This window comes from Schistocerca americana, chromosome 1 (assembly GCF_021461395.2).
Source record: "Schistocerca americana isolate TAMUIC-IGC-003095 chromosome 1, iqSchAmer2.1, whole genome shotgun sequence".
Lineage (NCBI taxonomy): Eukaryota > Metazoa > Arthropoda > Insecta > Orthoptera > Acrididae > Schistocerca > Schistocerca americana.
Genome location: NC_060119.1, coordinates 184,623,141 through 184,647,499, shown reverse-complemented (window position 1 = coordinate 184,647,499; position 24,359 = coordinate 184,623,141). Strand labels below are relative to the sequence as shown.

Genomic DNA, 24,359 nt, shown 5'->3' with positions numbered 1-24,359 from the left:
AATATTTAGCAGCTTCTGACAGATTCACTTTACTGTTTCTCTTATCACTTATTGAAGAGAGAGATCCTGTCCAGTGTCTTTATTTCAAAGTACATACATTTAGTGAGAGTAATCAAGTTAGTGAATAAAAATTACAGGTTCCACACAAAATATATCTTATTTTCATTCTCCTTTGACTGCAGTGACTGAGTATGTGTGTGTGTGTGTGTGTGTGTGTGTGTGTGTGAGGAGAGAGAGAGAGAGAGAGAGAGAGAGAGAGAGAGAGAGAGAGAGAGAGGAGGGTGGGCAGTTACGGAAGAAAGTTGAAAAGTAACATATAAAATCATGAATGTTCTACAATTTTTATATGTTGTTAATAAAATTATGGTCATAATATGACCAGCAAAAAATAAAAGTTCCATATAATGTAGTTATGGAAGGTCTGTATGGTAGATTATTTAGTAACAATAATTGATCCACCACAATGGAAAACCCTAATGCACTTATAAATGTGTGAATAACACGCAGTTTGGTAACTTTATGAAAAATGCTGTACGTTTCCCAAACTGAAATTTCATTATACGTAAAGACTAAAGGTGAGAAGAGAATGTGAGGCATAATTAAGATAAATAATAAGAATGGCAATACTAGACTTCAGATGTGTAGCACCAGCAGCAGCAATAATGCAGCTTGGTTAAATACATTTAAAACAAACACAACAACAAAAATATGGGATTTAAGCATGCATGTGCAACATTCATTCACCCACAGCTGTCAAAATCTTGCAAACCAATGGTAAATATATTAATTAAAAAATACAGAAACAATGACTCCACGGTAGTTACAAATAATTTCTAACCAGCCTAATGGAATACATCCAGATACGTGAGAAGTCATCCTCAAATATTTGAAAAATACAGTGTGTAGGGAGGGGGCAACAGGAACGTAGGTTGTGTGCTCTAACTGGTGTTGCCATGATGCAAAAACTCTTTCCTAAAATGGGAAAACTCTCTACAAGTGAGGAAGGCAATCATTTCAATATGAAACTCTTCTGCTTTTTAGCCAAGTACAGACAGTGCTAATTAAATGTAACAATTTATGATGGTCTGTTGTACTTGGGTGCAACCACAAATTTTGTAGAAAATATGTTATCAATAGCACTAGCATATAACTCCTCACAGAAAGAATTGGGACAATCTTGAGCAAATTGAAAGTTTGAGTTAGTCTTTGAGATGTGCTCAGGTAGTATGATTAGCAGTGGACTGGTGGGTTATGGCACTGGACAATCATATAGTTTTGATTTGCCAAATACTGTAGTTAATACACACTTAATGTCATGTAAATGGCTGAAATGACAAAACTGTTTTGCATATTATGCTGACTTCTACAACATGTTTCTCGATTCTGTATCCTCATTCCTACTTATATCACAATTCTTTCCATACAGAAAAAGGTAAATAACAAGAGGAGTGTGTGATAGTATGCCATTTCTTCTACATTTATAAAAATTTTGTTCAGACAATTGATAAATTCATATAGACACACAACAGGATACACAGTACTGAATTTTGGGAGACACAACTCCCAAGCACAGTCAACTGAAATGCATAAAAACAGATAACAGCATTCTTAGCTTTCAGAAACATGGGTTCCTTCAACATGAAAAAGAGAAATGTGTTGGGGAGAGAAGAGGTCACTCAGAACTCAGGCTAAGATGGATCCATATGGTATGAAGAAAATGGAGGCAAAGTTGATTTACTGAAGCTGATAAATCTTACATGAAGGATATGCCATCAGATAAAGAGTGCCTTAGTAGAGAAAGGGAAAGGACTGTTAGGGGGTAGGTAGGTGAAGGACAGGGACTAGGAAAGGTTGAGGTCACAAGGGTTACAAGAATGAAGGAGATGTTGTATGGAAAATTCTCACTTGCGCAATTCAGAAATGCTGGTGTTTGTAGGAAGAATGCAGATGGCACAGGCTGTGAAGCAGTTACTAAAGTGAAGCACATCGTGCTGGACAGCATGTTTAGCAAGGTGGTCAGCTGTCTGGACTGGAGTAGTTGGCAGTGAGGAGATGAATGGGACAGGTCTTGCACCTAGGTCTGCAAGACCTAAATGCAAGACATCTCATACATCTTCCCACTAGCACCTACTTCAGTCCTGTGGTGGGCATCTCCTAACCCATCACAGGAAGGGCAATATGTGCCACTTTCTACATGGGCATGACAACTAACAAGCTGTCTGTTCCCATGAATGGCCACTGATGCACTTCACTTTAATGATTGCATCACAACCTGTGCCCTCTAGATTCTTCCTTCCAACACCAGCTTTTCTTAATTGTTTAGGTAAGAATTCTTCATACAACATATCCTTTGTTATCATAAGCACCCTGGCCTGAACTTTCACGAGAACCTGTCCTTCATCTATCTATCCTTCTCCCTGCTCCCATTCTGATACTTCATGCACCTTCTATCCTGCCAACAAGCCTAACAGTCCTTTCCCCTTATCTCCTCCCCCTCCCCCATGCTAGTCCATCCAGCACAGCCTCCCGACACTGCAGGCTTAACCTGTCCCCACCAAATTCCTGCATGTTCCCACTGGCAGCACAAGTGCTTTTACCCAACCCTATAACCTTCTACAGCCCCATCCCCTCCACCTCATGTCTCTTCCTTACCCCCAACAGCCACCACAGTAGACTGCTGCACATCGTATGCAGTCACAGTCAAGCCTCAGTGCTCTGAGACAGTGGCCATGTGTGTGTGAGTTGTGCATATGTTTCTCTTTTTGGAAGAAGGACTCCTCCCAAAATAATATTTTAGCATTCTTTTTTATTGTGCCTGTCTGTGGCTCAACACCTCCTCTATTTAGAGACTAATATTCTATCCTTTCCACATTGTTGTTAAAATTACATTTAACTAATGCAAGAAGTAAAGGGAACTCTTTGGCTAGTGTAAGTGACATCCAGCAGGATGAAACTGAGGAGATGTATGTTAGAGGGCACTTTCTCCTTTCCTTACTTCAGAGAAATTGATGCTAGGTGGGAGGATTCTAATAGCACATGTAATGTTTTGTTGTGTCTATCTGTGACTCAGCCCTCCATTATATGGTGAGTAGCAACTATTCTTTTCATAATATTGTCATTATTACATCCTGAATATTCCATTGTTTGATATAGAAAGCATTTAGTTATCTTTAGTCATGCTGCATGCTCAACAACTGGATACATTCTCAAGGTAGACTGTTAGTCTGTGTCTACCCACGTGTTCTGTTAGAGAGGTGGTGATCATTCCTATGTTTTATGTTATGCCATTGATGGAGGTACATTAGGTCAGTGTGAGCAGATACATGGGAATGAATCTTGTGGTAGGAATGGTAGTCTCAGAATGTAAGAGTGTTTTGAGCAGATGTTATGGAGGTTATGAGGGCAACAGTGAGGTTATTGGTATAAGTGATGAGGACATGCTTCCCTCTTCTATAAATGCCTCATTGACCTTGTCTGTAAACAAATCTCTGAGACTATCATCTCCTTCTCCTCCACATTCTTCTTAAAAGTGTTACTTCCCAAAATACACAGTAGCACCATTTTCATTACCCAGTACCATCGAGGCAGCACACTACCCTCTAGGGTTATCAATTTAAGTCAAGTCTCGAAATTAGATTATGCCCCGACCCACCTTCACCCCTTCACTCTCTCTGCATAAGCACTGTTTATATGTTTCTAAAATTCAGAAATGTACCACCCAAAATGTCTCATTATGAGTGTTTGTTATGTTCCCACTGAAGGTCTCTGACTTTATGACCAGTACTTCCAGCCTATTGCTTGTACTCTATTCCCTCACATTAATTACGCCAATCACTTCCTCCACATACATCAACAACTACTATTCCATTACAATGTGGCTCTAATTGTCACTGTGGACACAACATCCCAATAAGCTAACATCTCCCAACAGCCTTCAAATACCAAACCCATTATCACCTCCTCAGTAAGCGTGAACTACTAACTTCTCATCCTCAAACATTTTTCCTTTGTAGGACATATTTATAAATAAATCCACAAAATGGTCTTGCATACTAATGTCACCCTCCTACCCCAACACCTTCAGGGATTCGAAAATATATATGGTTCCACATGTGAGATGTGTCAAACATACCAAATAAATACCATCTATGAAACTTCCTGGCAGATTAAAACTGTGTGCCGGACCGAGACTCGAACTCGGGACCTTTGCCTTTCGCGGGGCAAAGGTCCCGAGTTTGAGTCTCGGTCCGGCACACAGTTTTAATCTACCAGGAAGTTTCATATCAGCGCACACTCCACTGCAGAGTGAAAATCTCATTCTGAAATACCATCTATACTCGAATTACTAAAGATAATATACTCACTTGACTGCTGACGCTGGAACTGACTCTTCTCAGTGTCAATCACATGGACACGTGCCTCTTGTAGACGCTTTGCCCAGAGGTTACGTTCGGCCGATGTTGATGCCAAAAATGAAAGTGTTTTTCCAGTTGTGGTGTCTCCCACGCTAAATAAACGTGGGTTCTCATTACCTTCATTGCTATTCTGCTCTTCCAGCACCAACAGCTCATTCAGAAACAATGGCTGAAATCATATTTGCCAGCATATTTGGTATGGCTCAAAAAAGTGATATGCTTCTGCATCACATTATTCAGCAAGTATTCACAATAACTTGGAGAGATGAAATGCAGATATATTGCAAAAGAGTGATAAAACTCAAAATTTATCTCTAGCAAAAGTAACAGAGTTGAGCTAGATCCATAAAGTTAAAAAGGACATTGAAATACATAATATACAAGATGACAAATAATGAGTTGCAACAAACAGTTTCAGAATGAAAATATTAAACCTAAATGGTCCTAAACTACATACAATAAGAATAGAAGTGAAGTGGTCTAAAGAAAGAAGTAAGAGACAAGGTGAAAAAAATGAAAGATGAACAGAACAGAAAGTGAAATATGCTTATTACATGACTGTAACAAAATAAATGGGAAAATTGTGGCTGACAATTTGAAAAGACTTTTCTCCCTATCAGTAGCACAAGCAAGTTATGGACAGATATTATTACTGCAAATTCATAACTTCCATGAGCACAATGAAGATAGATCGATTATATTTTCACAACCCACTGATGTCAAAATTATTAAATTAAGTGTATAAACTTGAATTTGAAATCCACTATTCTCAAACATTACACACTGCGCTATCTCACTCAGTAAGCCAGCAAAAACGTTAAATTCACTTAATGTTTGAAATGTAAGCATGGAATTAGGCATCCAGTTCAGTGTCAATTTACACTTCAGCTTTACAGTCAAAAAATTTTGCACAGGATTCAAAACTGAGGAGTTTGAGATGAGAGAGTAGTGGTCACAAATGAGTGCTTACAATATCTTAAACGGGCATGTGTTTGTATATAGTTCTTCAAGGTCGATGCAGAAACAAAGCAGTTTACAATCAACTTAGTGTGATGTGTACATGGTGGATTTTTTTTCTATCGGGTTACATGAAGTTGTTGGCATAAGATGCCCCAATACAGACCGTAGGGGAGGGTATATGAAGATTTTAGGTACCACTGTAAGACATGCACTGAGGTTGGTGGTAATCACACTCAACAGTTGCTATGAACTGAAGTAATTATATCAGGTGCAAGTTGTTTATGTCATTCCTGCTCTTTAGTTCCTCATCTCAAAGTATTCAGTTTAGTATCCTCTACCATCTGCATACTTTTGGCAGTAAAAGCTTGAGTCACCTTGGGGAATGCCACAGACTTTTGATATGTGACAGCCTGGTTAGCATGGCCTGAAATATGAGATGATTAGACAGAACACTGTCACACCAGAGTACTCAAAACACCAAATACTTACGCTGAGGTGACAAAAGTCATCATTACCTCCTAATACCACGTCAGACCTCCTTTTGCCTAGCGAAGTGCAACAACTTGACGTGACATGCACTCAACAACTTGTTGGAAGTCGCTTGCAGAAATACTATGCCGTGCTGCCTCTACAGCTGTCCATAATTGCGAAAGTGTGGTCTGTGCAGGATTTTGTGCATGAACTGACCTCTCGATTATGTCCCTTAATCATCAATGGGATTCATGTTGAGCTATCTGGATGGTCAAATCATTTGTTCAAATTCTCCAGAAAGTTCTTCAAACCAACTGCACAAAATTGTGTCCCAGTGACATGTTTGGTAACATGAAGTCCGTGAATGGCTGCAAATCATCTCCAGGTAGCCAAACACAACCATTTTCAGTCAATGATTGGTTCAGTTGGGCCAGAGGACCAAGTCCATTCCACATAAAAACAGACCACCAGCTTGCACAGAGCCTTATTGACAACTTAGTCCATGGCTTCATGGGGTCTGGGCCACCCTCTAACCTTATCATCAGCTCTTACCAACTGAAATCTGGACTCATCTGACCAAGCCACAGTTTTCTAGTTATATCCGGGTCCAACCGATATGGCCCCAAGCCCAGGAGAGGTGCTGTAGGCGATGTCATGCTGTTAGCAAAAGCACTAATGTTGGTTATCTTCTGCCATAGCCCATTAATGCCAAATTTTACTGCACAGTTCTAACAGATATGTTTATTGTACATCCCACATTGATTTCTGCAGTTATTTCATACAGTGTTGCTAGGCTGTTAGCACTGACTACTCTGCATGAACACAGCTGCCCTCGGTCATTAAGTTAAGGCACTGGCCACTGCATTATCCATGGTGAAAGGTAATACCGGAAATTTGATATCCTCAGCACACTCTTGACATGGGGGATCTCAGAATATTGGATTCCCTAATGATTTCCGAAACGGAATGTCCCATGCATCTAGCTCCAACTACCATTCTGCATTCAAAGTCTGCTAACCCCTGTCGTGTGCCTATAATGCTCATAATCATGTCAGACATCTTTTCACATGAATCATTTGAATACAAATGACCGCTTCACCAATGCACTGCCCCTTTATACCTTGTGTAGGCAACACTACCACCATCTGTATATGTCCTGTCCCTTGACTTTTTTCATTTCAGTGTAAAACAAAAAATAAGCTTTGAAGACAGACTAAATATCACATGTGAATAGTGCTCTATTGTCTACATACAGCATTACAAGAGTGCTCCATAATGAATTGATAACCGGCATTAATAAAAACAAAAAATTGAAAAAAGCTGTTGTAGTACACCGAGAGTATGAAATAGAGAATATGGCAGCAAAAAGAGTACAAGGATTAGCCAAAAAGTTTTATTATTACACTGAAAAAAATTAAGTTATATAATTATTTTTTTGTTTTTTTTTGTTTGCAGGTATATGTCTGCAGCCATGGTACACATTTACGTCCCACGTGACAGTAACACAGTATGCTGTTAAGAGGATCCAAAAACCAATGGCGTAGGCCATTTCCATTTCACCAATGGGCTGCCCATTTTGTTTTGGCTCCTTTAATACCATGTTCTGAGACTGTGGTACAGTGTTTTCAATGTGCACGGGGGATGCAGACATGTACCTGCAGACAAACAAAAAACTATTAAATCCATTTATCTTTTCCAGGTGATAATTACAACTTCATCACTACTCCTTGTACATGTAAGAAACACTGAAGCAAGAAACTGGACATAACTTTAATTTTAGTAAAGTAGACAACATGTTTCTATTCACTAACAGGTCCATCAGAAATATGTGTACTTTTTCATCCTCATACAGTATGTTTGGTACTATGGATGATTTGGGGTCCACCCAGTTAGCAACTGTCTGGGTTTAGAAAAGATATCATTTATGTTATTTATAAAAAGCTGCTAGTGAACCTAAATTTGAAAATCTTAATGAGTACAGAATATGGTGACAAGGAACCTTCAAGACTTATGTTCAAAATCATTTTACTTATGTGACTCAATATGTATTAATTACTCTAAAGAAAGAAACTAAAAATGTGTTTCTGATCTTGTGCTATTAGAGAGGTTTAGTGTGGAATAGTTTGAAATATTCTAGCAAGCAGAGAAGTACATACAGTCAAAATGTCTCCATCATGTTTCCTACCTATATACTTTCTGCTTATATTGTTTTACATTTTCTAAATATATTTTATACATTCTCAATGGACAAACTTGACAAGTTATTTCTAGAAAGTTTATTTTGAAAATCTGATGTTGTGTGCATTAGGAACATTTTCTTGATCTCACGTTGTACACTTCTGTGTAAGTTCTTCACCAATTTGGCACAACACATGGGAAAAAGCAACTGTTTCTTTGATTAGGTTTTCAAGCCTCAAGATCCATAGCAAAAATATTTGTTACGGCCAGCAGGAGCATAAAGTACTTTGACCATAATAGACCGTTTTCTGAAGGCTGTGACTAATTAAATAATACACAAATATCATCAATTTTTCTGCTTAAAACAATCTTTGTCTAAGTTCACAATGCATTATTCAAGCCTGCCATCATCATTAGCAGGTGTATTTCATTCTGTCCATATTTTGGATTCCATTTGTGGCAAGCACATGTCATGAATTTTTGGTAATCAGCTGTGAGACAAGAAGGTTATGTGCTGTCCTGCACTCATGGTGAAACAATAACAGTAATTACAGTGTTGAAAGATGTTTCACACAGTTCTATATACATTTTTGCAAAATATATGCTTTGTGATGACTGATGTTTTCACAAACTACTCCTGTTACAGCTGAGTGCCTTTATCTTGTTGGTTTCAACAGTTCATGTAATGCCAAAGTTTTGGTCTCTAGGTCTTCCCCAAATCACTATTACAGACAAAAGACAGTCTGCTTCTAGACGCCTCTGAATTGTAACCTCCTGGTAGATTAAAACAGTGTGCTGGGCTGGGACTCAAACTTGGGACTTTTGCCTTTTGTGGGCAAATGCTCTACTGTCTCAGCTATCAAAGAATGGCTCATGAACCACCCTCACAGCTTTATTTCTGCCAATACCCCATCTCCTCCCTTCCAAGTATCACAAAGTTCCCCTGCATACATACGAAACTGCCATCCTTGGAAGAAGTGATATTGCTGAGATGTGTCTGATCCATAGCCTGGGGGATTGTTTCCAGAATGAATTTTCACTCTACAGCAGAATGTGTGCCATTTTAAAACTTCCTGGCAGATCAAATCTGTGTGCTGGACCATGAGTCAAACCTGAGACCTTTGTCTTTTGCAGACAATTACTCTACTGATTGAGCTATCCAAGCATAACTCCTGACCCAACTTCACAATTTTACTCCCACCAGTACATCATCTCCTCCGTTCCAAGCTTATATCCTTTCTTCCAGGAGTGGTAGTTCCACAAGGTGTGCAGGAGTACTACTGTGAAGTTTGCAAGGTATGAGATGCGGTACTGGCAGAAGTTTTAAAGATGTGAGGGAGTGTTGTGAGTTGCATTTGCTACGAAGTTCCAATTTGTTTACTTATTTATTTGCAAAACTAGACCTCATGCTGGTCAATTTGGTACCCCATTTGTCATCTCCCACTCTTTATTTGGCTATGGAAATTCAGACAAAAACTCACTACGTGATTTAAAGGGTGTCTCTGTGTTTGCTCTGCTCAAACAGTTGACCAAAAATAGATAAATTCCTGATCTTTAAGATTATGTAAATGTTATAGGAAATAAACAGTTATTTGTATGTATAAAAAGTAAGTACAGCTGGTGGCAGACTCTGGTTCATTGGCAGGATATAGGGAAAATACAATCAGTCTACAAAACAGGTTGTTTACAAAACACCTACACAGCAGCTGTAAAACAAAGCATGGTGCTGTAGAGTAAAGCTGAATGAAGGGCTTTTGATGTCAAAATGACAAAGCAGTGATTACCATGGCAGAATAGTATGGAAGGATCTCTCACAAAACCCAAAGAAATTCTGCTCCTACATAAAGCTTATTAGCAGATCTAAAGTACCCATGGTCTAGGGGTAGCGTCTTTGATTCATAATAAAAAATGTCTTCAGTCCTGAGTTCAAATCCCGCTGCTGATTAAATTTTGATTGATAATCAGCATTGGCAGCTGAAGACTTCCGGCATAAGAAGTCACTCCTCATTCTGCTAACAGCCTTGTCAAAGAGGGCGGAGGAGTGGACAGAGGTTCAGGGCACTCTCTTGTCCTAGGTGTTGGTAACTGCCCCTAAAGGTGGAAGAATCAGCAATGATCAAAAGCATGAGGCTGCAGAAGTCACTGCATTAAAGCCACGTAACATGTATCCACAGGACATGTGGCCTGTAGCTGAAGAAGTGTCATGATGATCTCTCCATGGGCAAAAGATTCCAGAATAATGCCCCATCTGCAGGAGAGGACTGCCAAGGGACAGGTGACCACGAGAAAAAGATTGAATAATCAACAGAAGGATAACGTTCTATGAGTCAGGGCGTGGACTGTCAGAAGCTTGAAAATCTGAAAAGAGAAATGCAAAGGCTCAATCTAGATATAGTAGGGATCAGAGAAGTGAAGTGGAAAGAAGACAAGGATTTTTGGTCAGACAAGTATAGGGTAATATCAACAGCAGCAGAAAACGGTATAATGGGAGTACAATTCATCATGAATAGGAAGGTAGGGCAGAGAGTGTGTTACTATGAACAGTTCAGTGATAGGTTTGTTTTTATCAGAATTGACAGCAAACCAACACTGACAACGATATTTCAGGTATACATGCCAACATCACAAGTTGAAGATGAAGAGACAGAGAAAGTGTATGAGGATATTGAAAGGGTAATACGGTATGTAAAGGGATATGAAAATCTAATAGTCATGGGAGACTGGAATGTAGAGGAAGGACTAGAAGAAAAGCCTACAGGAGAATATGGGCTTGCGGCAAGGAATAAGAGAGGAGAAAGACTAATTGAGTTCTGTAACAAGTTTCAGCTAGTAATAGTGAATACTCTATTCAAGAACCACAAGAGGAGGAGGTATACTTGGAAAAGGGTGGGTAATATGGGAAGATTTCAGTTAGATTACATCATGGTCAGAGAGAGATTCTGAAATCAGGTACTGGGTTGTAAGGCATACCCAGGAGTAGACATAAACTCAGATCACAATATAGTAGTGATGAAGAGTAGGCTGAAGTTTAAGACATTAGTCGAAAAGAATCAATAAGGAAAGAAGTGGGATACAGAAGTACTAAGGAATGACGAGACACGATTGAAGTTCTCTAAGGCTATAGATACACCAATAAAAAATAGCTCAATAGGCAGTACAGTTGAAGAGGAATGGATGTCTCTAAAAATGGCTATCACAGAAGTTGGGAAGGAAAACATAGGTACAAAGGAGGTCACTGTGAAGAAACCATGGGTAACAGAAGAAATACTTCAACTGATTGCTGGAAGGAGGAAGTACAAAAATATCCCGGGAAACTCAAGAATAGAGAAATACAAGTCACTGAGGAATGAAATAAAAAGAAAGTGCAGGGAAGCTAAGACGAAATGGAAAATGTGAAGACATTGAAAAAGAAATTATTTTTGAAGAACAGACTCAGTATACAGGAAAGTCAAAACAACATTTGGAGACATTAAAAGCAAGGGTGATAACTTTAAGAGTGCACTGGGAATTCCACTGTTAAATGCAGAGGAGAAAGCAGATAGGTAGAGAGAATACATTGAAAGCCACTACGAGGGGAGAGATTTGTCTGATGTGATACAAGAAGAAACAGGAGTCAATTTAGAAGAGATAGGGGATCGAGTATTAGAATCAGAATTTAGAAGAGCCTTGGAGGACTTAAGATCAAATAAGACAGAAGAGATAGAAAACATTCCATCAGAATTTCTGAAATCATTGGGGGAAGTGGCAACAAAATGACTTTTCACATTAGTGTGTAGAATGTATTTGTCTGGCAACATACCATCTGACTTTTAGAAAAGCATTATCCACACAATTCCAAAGACAGCAAGAGCTGACAAGTGCAAGAATTACTGCATAATCAGGGTAACAGTTCATGCATCCAAGTTGCTTACAAGAATAATATACAGAAGAATGGAAAAGAAAATTGAGGATGCACTAGATGATGATCAGTTTGGCTTTAGGAAAGGTAAAGGCATGAGAGAGGCAATTCTAACGTTGCATTAATAATGGAAGCAAGACTAAAGAAAAATCAAGACACGTTCATCGGATCTGTCGACCTGGAAAAAGTGTTTGACACTGTAAAATGGTACAAGATGTTCAAAATTATGAGAGAAGTAGGGGTAAGCTATAGGGAGAGATGGGTCATGTACAATATGTACAACAGCGAAGAGGGAATAATAACAGTGGACAATCAAGAATGAAGTGCTCATATTAGAAAGATTGTGAGACAAGAGTGTAGCCTTTCGCCCCTACTGTTCAACCTGTACATTGAGGAAGCAATGACTGAAATAAAAGAAAGGTTCAGGAGTAGAATTAAAATTCTAGGTGAAAGGATATCAATGATATGATTCACTGATGATATTGCTATCCTGAGTGAAACTGGAGAAGAATTACATGATCTACTGAATGGAATGAACAATCTAATGAATACAGAGTATGGACTGAGAGTAAATTGAAGAAAGACGAAGGTAATGATAAGTAGTAGAAAAGAGAACAGCAAGAAACTTAACATCAGGATTGACGGTCACAAAGTAGATGAAGTTAAGGAATTCTGGTACCTAGGCAGTAAAATAACCAATGACGGACGAACAAGGAGGACATCAAATGCAGACTAGCAATGGCAAAAAGGGCATTCCTGGCCAAGAGAAGTCTGCTAATATCAAATATCGGCCTTAATTTGAGGAAGAAATTTCTGAGAATGTATGTCTGGAATACAGCATTGTATGATACAGAAGTATGGACTGTGGGAAAACCGGAACAGAAAAGAATCAAAGCATTTGAGTAGTGGGGCTACAGATGAATGTTGAAAATTAAGTGGACCAATAAGATACAGAATGAGGAGGTTCCACACAGAATCAGAGAGGAAAGGAATATGTGGAAAACACTGATAAGGAGAAGGGACAGGATGATAGGATATCTGTTAAGACATGAGGGAATGACTTCCATGGTACTAGAGGGAGTTGTAGAGGGCAAAAACTGTAGAGGAAGACAGAGATTTGAATACATCCAGCAAACAACTGAGGATGTAGATAGCAAGTGCTACTCTGAGATGAAGAGGTCAGCACAGGAGAGGAATTCATGGCAGGCCGCATCCAACCAGTCAGAAGACTGATGACAAAAAAAAAAAAGTATAAGGACTTGCTGAATTTCTCCAAATTTCTTATGTGGAAACTCTTAACTGTTTTTAAATATAACTAATACTATTAACATTCTACATCTTTATTCTTAATGTTTCCATAATTGCAGCCCTCTGCTAGTAGAGGGCTCTGAATTGTGTGTGTAATATGACAGTGTGTAACATAACTATGTTGGTGCGCAAAAAACAGTGTGCTGTAATTGACTTCTGAATTTGAAGAGTTTGTACACACATGGAGCACCCTCTTCTTCAGCATGACAATGCCAGAACATACACGACCACCGCAACACCTGCAGCAATCTAACACCTTGGGTTAACTCCCTTTGATCATCCTCCAGAAAGTCCTGGCTTGCTCTCGTCCGTTTTTCATCTGTTTCCAAAACTTAAAGAACACCCTCGAGAACTTCATTGTGGTAGTGGTGAAGTGGTGCAAGCAGAGATGAGGTTGTGGCAAGGTCAACACAGTAAAATATTCTACAATTATGGTATCAACAAACTGGTCTCTCATTGGGAGATATGTTTGTCATCAGAGTGACTACATTGAGAAATAAATATGTAGACATGGAGAATGAAGATGTAGAATTTTAATGAAGTTTGTTTTATTTAAAAAGCTTGGAGAGTTTTCACATAAAAAATTCAGCAGCGACATTTGTGGACAAGACAGGAAATAAAAGCAGAATGCTTAACTCCATTTTCAAATGTTCCTTTAGAAATGAAAATCAAGGGTTGTTGCCCAATTTAATTCTTTCACCACTGCAACAATGAGTGATATAGATATTAGTATCAGTGGTGTTGAGAAACAGCTGAAATCACTAAAACTGTACAAAGCCCCATGGTTTTATGACATCTCTATCAGACTCTGCATCGAATTTGCAGCCAAGTTAGCCCCTCTTTTCGCCATAATATACTTTAGATCCCTTGAACAAAAAACTGTTGCCCAGTAGTTGGAAAAAAAGCACAGGTCATCTGCCTACAAGAAAGGTAGCATAAAATTATCATGCAATTTCCTTGACATTCCTTTGTTGTATACTGTTAGAATATATTCTGAGCTCAAACATAATGTTCTCCTCCATGCCAGATAGTACTGATTCCAAACACATCAGTCATGAGAAACCAAACTTGCACTATTCTTACAAGACATCCTCAAAGGCAAGGATCAAGGCAGACAGGTACGTGCCACATTTCTTGACTTCTAAAAAGCATTTGACTCAGAATAACTTGTTATTAAAAGTATGGTCATGTGGTGTATTAAGTAAAATTTGTGACTACTTGGTAGAGAAACTTATCTAGGATGGTAAGTCATAAACAAATGTAGAATTAACTTCGGGTGTGCTCTGGAGGAGTGCATTGGGACTCTATCTATGTTATATACTAATGACCTTGTAGGCAATATTAATAATAATGCTGAACATTATTTATAATGAGTACTGTTTGAAAATGTAAGATTTAAAAGTGATGTTAAAAATTGGTGACTGGCTTTAAATGTTAATGTAAAAATTTTGCATTTCACAAATTGAAAAGAAAAAAAAGGTAGTATCTTGTGAATAAAATATCAATGAATTACAGTTGGAATTCATCAACTCGTATAACTACAAAAGTGTAAATTGTAGGGACATGAAATGGTAAGTTGATGGCAGACTTTGGTTCATGGGTGAATAGTAGTGAAGTCAATCAGCCTACAAAGAAAATGCTTATAACATACTCATGTGATCCATCCTAGGGTACTGCTCACATGTGTTGGACTTGTACCGAATAGGATAAATAAGAATAATGAATATGTACACTGAAGGGCAGGATAAATAGTCACAGGTTTGTTTGAACGATGGGAAAGTGTCATGGAGTTGATGAAGAAAGTTGACTGGTCGATGCTGGAAGAGAGGTGCAAATTATCATGAGAAAGCCTGCTTTAAATTTTCAAGACCTAGCTTTAACTGAGGCTCCATGAATATGCTACAACCACCTATGTATTGCTAATTACTGTGTGTACAGAGGCATTTATGCTCTCTATACATGAAAGAAACAGGAAGAAGTCCCAATAACTCGTACAACGGGAAGTACCCTCTACTATTCACTTCACAGTGTCTTGTGGAGTACGGATGTAGATGTAGAATACTCATGTGATACTTCTTAGAATATTGCTCAAGTATGTAATACCCACACCACACAGGACTAACAGGGGAGACTAAACATGGAAAAAGAATTTCAGAATGAATGGTCATATGTTGGTTTGACCTATGGGAGAGTTTGACAAAAATGTTGAAAAACCTGAACTGCCAGACACTTTAAGATAACTTGCCAGTTGTCCCTTGATGGCATATTTACGAAGTTCAAGAACCAGCATCAATTGACAAATCTAGGAATATGTTACAACCTCTTACATGTTATTCCCACAGGGATCTTGAAGACCAAGAACCAGTACCAAGTGAGGAATCTAAAAATATACCACAACCATGACTGTATCATTTTAACAGGGACATTGAAGATAGAATTACACTATTTCAAATGCACAAAAGAGAGAGAGAGAGAGAGGGGGGGGGGGAGATTAGAGTTTAAAATCCCATCAACATTGAGGTCATTAGAGACTGAGCAGAAGCTCGGATTACAAAAGGATAGGGGAGGAAATCAGCCATGCCATTTTTCAAAGGAACTATCCTGGCATTTGCTGGAGTGATTTAGGGAAATCATGAAAACCTAAATCTGGATGGCCGGATGGGGATTTGAACCATTGTCCCAACAAAAGCGAGTCCAGTGTGCTAAACACTGCACCACCTCACTTGGTAAGTACACACAGAAGCATTTAAGTAGTCATCTGCCCTGTTCTATACGTAAATGGAATTGGAACAGTCATGATATGTCGTTCAATGGAAATTAACCTCCAACAAATGATCCACAATGATTTGCAAAGTATATATACATAGATTTATCATCAGTGCTCTGAATCGTATTTTACCATTACAGAGTCAACTCTTATAATGTACACACAGCATTGCCCAACACAGTGTGTCACAACAACAAACTGCCTCCATCATCAGAGTCATCAGTTTTGACGACATGTTGAGCTCCCTTGACTTGGCTAGCCAGCTGTGTCAATTTTCACTCCCAATGGGCCCCCATGATTCCCTGTGTTGGTCAAGTCTTCTGCAGTTGGATGGTAGATCTCATGAAAGCTGCTTGCCATCTGTACCATCTCTGCCAGAATTACCTGGAGTACAATTTGATGATGTTCTTATTGGTACTATTGTTATTCTTGTTTAACTGAAGAAGAAATAAGTTACTCATTACGGCAGAAAGTGTCTACGTCTACATCTACATCCATACTCCGCAAGCCACCTGACGGTGTGTGGCGGAGGGTACCCTGAGTACCTCTATCGGTTCTTCCTTCTATTCCAGTCTCATATTGTACGTGGAAAGAAGAATTGTCGGTATGCTTCTGTGTGGGCTCTAATCTCTCTGATTTTATCCTCATGGTCTCTTCGCGAGTTATACGTAGAAGGGAGCAATATACTGCTTGACTCTTCGGTGAAGGTGTGTTCTCGAAACTTTAACAAAAACCCGTACCGAGCTACTGAGCGTCTCTCCTGCAGAGTCTTCCACTGGAGTTTATCTATCATCTCCGTAACGCTTTCGTGATTACTAAATGATCCTGTAACAAAGCGCGCTGCTCTCCGTTGGATCTTCTCTATCTCTTCTATCAACCCTATCTGGTACAGATCCCACACTGCTAAGCAGTATTCAAGCAGTGGGCGAACAAGCGTACTGTAACCTACTTCCTCTGTTTTCAGATTGCATTTCCTTTGGATTCTTCCAATGAATCTCAGTCTGTCATCTGCTTTACCGACGATCAACTTTATATGATCATTCCATTTTAAATCACTCCTAATGCGTACTTCCAGATAATTTATGGAATTAACTGCTTCCAGTTGCTGACCTATTTTGTAGCTAAATGATAAGGGATCTATCTTTCTATGTATTCGCAGCACATTACACTTGTCTACATTGAGATTCAATTGCCATTCCCTGCACCATGCGTCAATTCGCTGCAGATCCTCCTGCATTTCAGTACAATTGTCCATTGTTACAACCTCTCGATAAACCACAGCATCATCTGCAAAAAGCCTCAGTAAACTTCCGATGTCATCCACCAGGTCATTTATGTATATTGTGAATAGCAACGGTCCTACAACACACCTGAAATCACTCTTACTTCGGAAGACTTCTCTCCATTGAGAATGACATGCTGCGTTCTGTTATTTAGGAACTCCTCAATCCAATCACTCAATTGGTCTGATAGTCCATATGCTCTTACTTTTTTCATTAAACGACTGTGGGGAACTGTATCGAACGCCTTGCGGAAGTCAAGAAACACGGCATCTTCCTGTGAACCCGTGTCTATGGCCCTCTGAGTCTCGTGGACGAATAGCGCGAGCTGGGTTTCACACGACCATCTTTTTCGAAACCCATGCTAATTCCTACAGAGTAGATTTCTAGTCTCCAGAAAAGTCATTATACTCGAACATAATACATGTTCCAAAATTCTACAACTGATCGACGTTAGAGATATAGGTCCATTGGTACTCAATATATAGATGAGCCAATTATGCCATGACTTAGAATTCCCTTCAAAAGTGTGGTAAGAATGCACTACAGAAGTCACCACCAAAAGGTTGTTCAACAAAGAGTTCTAGAAGACAGAAAACGTGATTGCTACAACAAAAAATAGTTGACTGAAGCTGCTAACACCAAGCAAGCTGATCAATAACCAAGCTGTAAACTCACTAATTACTACAGAGTCTGTGCGATATCTATTCAGCCACCTGGTCTTCCTGTTGGTAGTGCGTACACAGTATTGCAGACTTGTTTGAATGTTTAACCCCGTGGCAAGTGCTGAAGATAATTACGCCAGTGGGCACATGTGGCACTCAGTGCTGCCGAACATCAAATACCATTTAAATGACAATTTTTTTAGTTTTCTGGTAGAATTTATAGTAGTAGTTTTGAGCTACAAGTAAGATCATTATAGATGAAGATTTCAGTGCTATTACAGGCCTTTATTAAAGCAAGTTTTACAAAAAATGTGTATTGAAGAGAAATGAAAATACTGTTAGTCATAATAAAGAACCAGACATCCAGCTAAAAAAAAAAAAGTAATGAACACACGTCACGAATCACACACTTTGTTCCTCTGGAGAAGCTCTGTCACAATGTTGTAGCTGCGTTGCTTGCAAACAAATCTTTTCAATTGTTGCAAGTCACAGTAGTTTTGTTTTTTACCACCACATAGATAGCACCTTCTAACACCTCTTTGTTACTTATGGCGGCTGATCGATGGGGTGACAGAAATCCTTATGTCCCTCGCTAAAATAACAAGTTAAGCCCCTTTTTTCAACTGACTCTCCATTACAGCCAAGGCCAGATTTGTGAGGTACGTTCTTCTTTCAAATCTTTTATCTGATTGTCTTTGAAGAACAGTGCTTGAGAATTAATTCCAGCAATATCCAGATACTAGAAAAACAATGTCAAGGGCTAACTTCTTATTGTCCTCTGTGTGGAGTAGGATGTACACATGTAATCAACAATATCTACACCACCTTTGGTTGCATTGTAGTCTGGCTTTACGGCAAACTTTCCTTTAGAAATTTCTGTTTCATCAGTCTCACCACTGACAGCAGAAAAAGCACAACCTTGTTTCTTTTCATTCAGCATGAAACAAGACAGAAGTCATCCTGAAATCTGAAAAGACAGTTTCCAGTTTCCCACGAATTGTTTGGCAAAAATTCTGGAGGAATTTCCTTCTTGATCTTTTTCAGTGTCCCTATGATGGTTAGCCCATTTTCTAGCAGATAATGTACTATAGGACAACTACTACAATACTTGTCTGTAGTTACATTCCCGTAAGTGCCCTTGATTGGTTCGACTAATCTCTTCACAATATCCATAGGCTATTTAGATGCAAGATATAGTCCAGGATTCTGTTTGCTGCAGTACACTTCAAAACTACTAGTGTAAAATGTCTTGCTATCGCATAATATGCACAACTTCAAACCAGACTTGGCAGGCTCATTGGGCATGTACTGCACAAAACTACAAAGTCCACAAAAATGAACAAGTATTTTGTCTATGGTTGTGAACTCCCCTGGGCTGTAGTTTTTTCTGCAGTTGTTAAAAAATGCAGAGGAGATCATGAATGACAGCAATTTTGTCAATTGCAAATCACTCTTTTGTCATTGAAGAATCGTCAAACCTCAGTGACCAGAGCAAGAACAGAAAGCGCTTTTAGGTAAATGGTGCCCTGATAATAATCTTTCCTGTGCCATTTGATGCCTACAGCTCTAATACGTTTGCACACCCTCCTTTTTGGATAGCAATGAGAAACAGTGCTCCTACAAGAGCCATTATTTCAGAAGCAGAAGTATTTCTGCAGTCTCTGTCCCTTGCATAAAACACAGATGAATCTTGTTATCTATATGTCTATTGGTGTTCGCAACAACACAGTCAATTATCTTAGGATCAAAAAATTTGAGAAACTTTCAATTTCAGCTTTAGTTCCTGTAGCATTGTGTTTCGGGCCAAGTAAGACTTAGATTATGTTCTTACGCTCTGTTTTACCTGGCACCACAACGGATTATTTATCCAGTGGCACTCATCATTTGGTAATTCATTCACTTCATTCCCACCATTGCATGATTGTTCAGATTCATCGGAATAATCTGCAGCCTCTATTATTTCTGCTGCGTCATCACTATAAAAGAAATCAGCATAATTCTCTTTGTCAGATTGTTCTAGAAGAAGGCACTAAATGTCATTTGGCGTCAATCCTTTTCTTTGTGTGAACCTTCTGTTGTGACTCGCCGATCTTTCAAAGTGCCGCCGCGCAGTTACGCGTGTTCTCTACATGCGGCGCTGTCTGCCAGCCATGCAGCAGTCATGCAGTGGCCAGCCAGCCAGCGGCCACTAGACTTGAACTCAGTTATGATTTGACTGTTAAAGTGTACACATGTCTTACTCTGTTTACTTGATCTGTGACTTTCATGTATTGCGTCTTCCTTGAAATATATTGGTTCAACTTGAAGTTATTACACCTTCAGGACAATATGAAAAGTATAACACTAGTCTTCAGCACCAGTGTAGTTGCCCACTTCATAGATAAGTCATGGCTATTATGAAGGGTGTTATAATGCAATAATAGTGAAACTTATCACATGACAATATCATCAAAGTATACCTAGCCCCATTGTTGTGTGCTTGGCATGCTAACTTAATTACATAAAGAAAACTGAATGCTGCCATCCACCTGCCACTTGGTATAAGATGAACCTATACAGAGTTTGTGCTGTTGTCAAGATTTCTCCTGAAGAGAATGAAAAGCATGCAACTTTGAAAGTCAGTGGTTGATGTCAGATGTAGCATCAGACGGGGAAGAACTCTGAGTGTTTTTTGTTGGATGAGGCAAGGTTCCACTGTCATGGGTATGTGGATGCATAGAATTCATACAGGGCTATGGAAAATCCACATGAACTGTACAAGTCCCTTCAGCACATGCAACAAATGAGTGAGTGGTGTGCAATGTCATGTAGGTAAATTTTCATCACATTTGTTCATGGCACAGTGGACAGTCAGTGCTAAATATAGATGGTGTGACACATTGTAAGCATTATACTTTAAGACCAACTAAAGTGTGCATGCTTTCAGAAGGACTATGATACAGCTCATGCAACCAACAACAGCATGACTTGCTCGGATCGGTGTTTTCATGGACAAGTAATTTTGGGGGTGTTCAGGCCTCCTTGGTTTCCTGATTTATACCTGCCTGATTCTTTCTTGTGGAGATATGTTAAGTATGCTTTTTACAGAGCTCACTCTCATGCTTTTCCAAATTATGAAAAGTAATTGAACAATGTGTTGGTGCAATAATTCAACATATGTTCCAAAACAAGCAAACTCATAATCAATTATGTGAGTCATGTAATGGAAGTCACTTTAAACAACTTTCGTAATTAGACATTTTCCTATAAGATTGTATTGCATTTTGAACACCCTATACACAGTGGTGGATATGGAAAAACCTCAAGGAGGGAGCACTAAAGATGTCTTGAGCTACCTTTACTTTTACCGTAATAAAAAATAATCAATTCACATGCAAAGTTTAAGAAAGTTTTATTTAAACTGATAATACACATAGACAAGACAATGTCATCTTTCGATATAAAAAAGTTACAATTAATACTTCACAATCAATTGATCACTCTCACTCTTCTCTAATCTTCCACTTGCACTTGCTAAATCTATACCTTTTTACTTATTCATTCTTCAGTCTTAATATTTCTGCTTCTGAATGTAAACTAGCTTCCTATTCAGTGAATAGTCTGCATTTATAACACTACATATTGAAGGTGCTATGTACAAGAAAACAGTAGAATATTAGCGACTTTTCTCGAACAAATGCCAGACAGAATAACGTACTGAGATCACTAGAATGGCCACTACTTTTCTCATAGGTGTGTGTTAGCTATCTATGTGACAGACAGAAATGTATAAAATACAATGGTGCGAACAGACGTGCTACATAGGAAAGTACAACTACTCGATAACTCGATTCAGTTGAGTCAACTGATGAAAGAAACAAACAAATAGCATGCAGAGTGACTGGTGGGGGCAGCGAGGGTGGCAATGCAGGTGGCCCCACAAGGGGGAGGGGGGGGGGGGGAGTTGCACCCCACACACACCCCCATATGTATCTGCCACTGCCTGTACAAGTGAAGAGGCTCTAGAATATTTACTTGGTGCAGAAGGAGGGAAACTAAGGAGTTTGTCTGGTGCAGAATATGCTGGCATCGTACAGAGCTATATTGATTCAACTCTGAAGTCTACCCAGCATAATTTAAGTGCAATTCATTTTGAGACCATGATTTTTAAGATGATACCACATAAATTGTGCTCCAAATGTCATAAATCTCTGACATCAGCCACTACTGACAATGTCTGTGGATGTCATACCAATCTGACAGACCTACACTACATAACAATGAAGAACTAAGCAAACAATATTGTGAGCATAGGACTAAGTAAATGGCTTATTTCATGCAAGATAGATAATTGATTATAATATTTATAAGCCTAACACCCTTCCCTTTCCTAAAGAGCAGATATAAAACAAATGAGAGTATCAAATACAGTGTGAACACCCTGAATTAGTAAACACTGAAAAAATAAACATTTTATGAAAAAATACTTTAACTATCAGTAATTGTGTTTCCCTGATGATTCTAGGAATATATGGTCAGGTTAATGAAAAAAAAAAAAAACAAAAATATGATACCAAAACTTTATTGTGGTTAATTTTCTTCTTGTTAATGAGTTCGTTAGAGATGGAACATGTCTTCATAGAAATGTTGCTGAGTTTCACCTACAATGTCTTAAAGAAAATGTCACAGAACTTGAAACAATGTGACCACAATGGGATTTGACACCAGCTCTCCTCGAATAAGAGAGAAAGTTAGTACCCATGTACCGCCATATTCAGTCAAGAAATAATAGTTTGTATAAGTAATATAACTAGTCTATTTGAATTGCTTCAGAGGTACAAACATGATCTTCTATGGAACTATAGCTAAATAATAATTAAATATGCGTTTCAACACTTACCTTCTTATAGATTTTAAATGAGATACCAGCATGCCTTTCAAATGAGAATGAGTGATTACTGCCAAGAGATTTTTGTGGCTGGGCTAAGAGCAGAAAATCATTCATCAAGAATGCAACCAGTTCTTTCCCACTTTTAGCCTGATAAAATAAAGAAATATTTTAGTTTCTTTGTAAGCAATCATAAAAGAAAAAAGTATCTTCACGTTTTCTTCCACATACTTTATGCAGAATGCCATGATGAAGGAATTTTCTGGGTCCTAGAGAATTTGTAAGAGAATTAAAAATTAACTGCTCCTCCAAGCCATCACAATGGATATGCCTCTGAAGCCATTCTAATCGTTCTGAGTTCTCTTTTTCTCTCACACCTTCATTTACCTGAAAACAAAAACCATGAATGCACTAATTCTGTACAAACAATGTAAGGCAAAATAGGTACAAACAATATATAGTTAAGAAAAATTTGAGTAGTTCATCGAGTGTGGTTATAATAGATTTGTGCATAAGTTCATAGTGCTTTTGTTTCGCATTGTGGTATTCCAGTTGCTATGGTTTATTTATCAACTATTATTTTTTATTTGTAGTTCATTCAATATTGCTATTTGAGTTTACATATTGTTATTTTGTCATTTTGAGACAGTAAGTGGAGCTGTGGACACCAAAAAAGGGAGTGCCAAGTGGTGAAATCTGATGATTTCCAACATATTCATCTATATTAGTTCAACAGAATAGTGACAGCAGCAGTCATGTATGGGGATAACACCGTTGGATAAATCATGGAAAGAAAACAGTTTTCTTGTTTTAAGAAGGAACAGTTTGACATTAATGATTTTTGTTCATGAAGGTGTTTGTGATTTGATAAAGATTGTTTAAACACATTAATCCACAATGACCCACGTCAGTATACACGAGAACTGGAAAATGTGATGAACTGTGATGATTCCACCATCGTGCAACATTTTTGTGCAATGGGGAAGGTTCAAAAATTGGGGGTATGGGTACCACATGCTCTAAGCCAAAATCACAAAAAACAGCTAGTGGTCATAAGCATATCCCTGTTTGCTCATCACTTGGCATGTTAAAAATACTGACCATTCCTATGCTGCATCATTACTGGTGATGAGAACTGATGCCCTTATGCTAACATAAGAAAAAGAAAGGAATGGTTGAGCTCAAACAATGTAGCAACTCCTCATACAATTCGCCAAGATGTAACCATACCTGCTGGCCGCTGTGGCTGAGAGGTTCTAGGCACTTCAGTCTGGAACTGTGCTGCTGCTACGGTCACAGGTTCGAATCCTGCCTCAGGCATGGATGTGTGTGATGTCCTTGGGTTAGTTAGGCTTAAGTAGTTCTAAGCCTAGGGGACTGATGACCTCAGATGTTAAGTCCCATAGTGCTTGGAGCCATTTGTGCAATTTTTTTTAGCCATAACTGCTGACATTCCTTGTCAACAACTGAGACATCTTGCTCACACAATCCAAGAACAATGACCAGGAAGACTTCATGAAGTGGGAAGTCATTCCATACCCACCTTATTC

The 24,359-nt window shown here is 38.7% G+C and overlaps 1 protein-coding gene across 1 annotated transcript in view; it reads right to left on the bottom strand.

Annotated features, from left to right (window-relative positions):
- Positions 1-24,359, bottom strand: part of LOC124615702 (intersectin-1) — a 225,358-nt gene that overhangs the window by 12,976 nt on the left and 188,023 nt on the right. The window contains exons 29-31 of the mRNA XM_047143787.1: positions 23,041-23,196; positions 22,822-22,959; positions 4,365-4,584 (exon numbers count right to left, since the gene is read on the bottom strand). Of these exons, the coding sequence (XP_046999743.1) occupies positions 4,365-4,584; positions 22,822-22,959; positions 23,041-23,196 (514 nt within the window). The remainder of the gene's footprint in view (positions 1-4,364; positions 4,585-22,821; positions 22,960-23,040; positions 23,197-24,359) is intronic.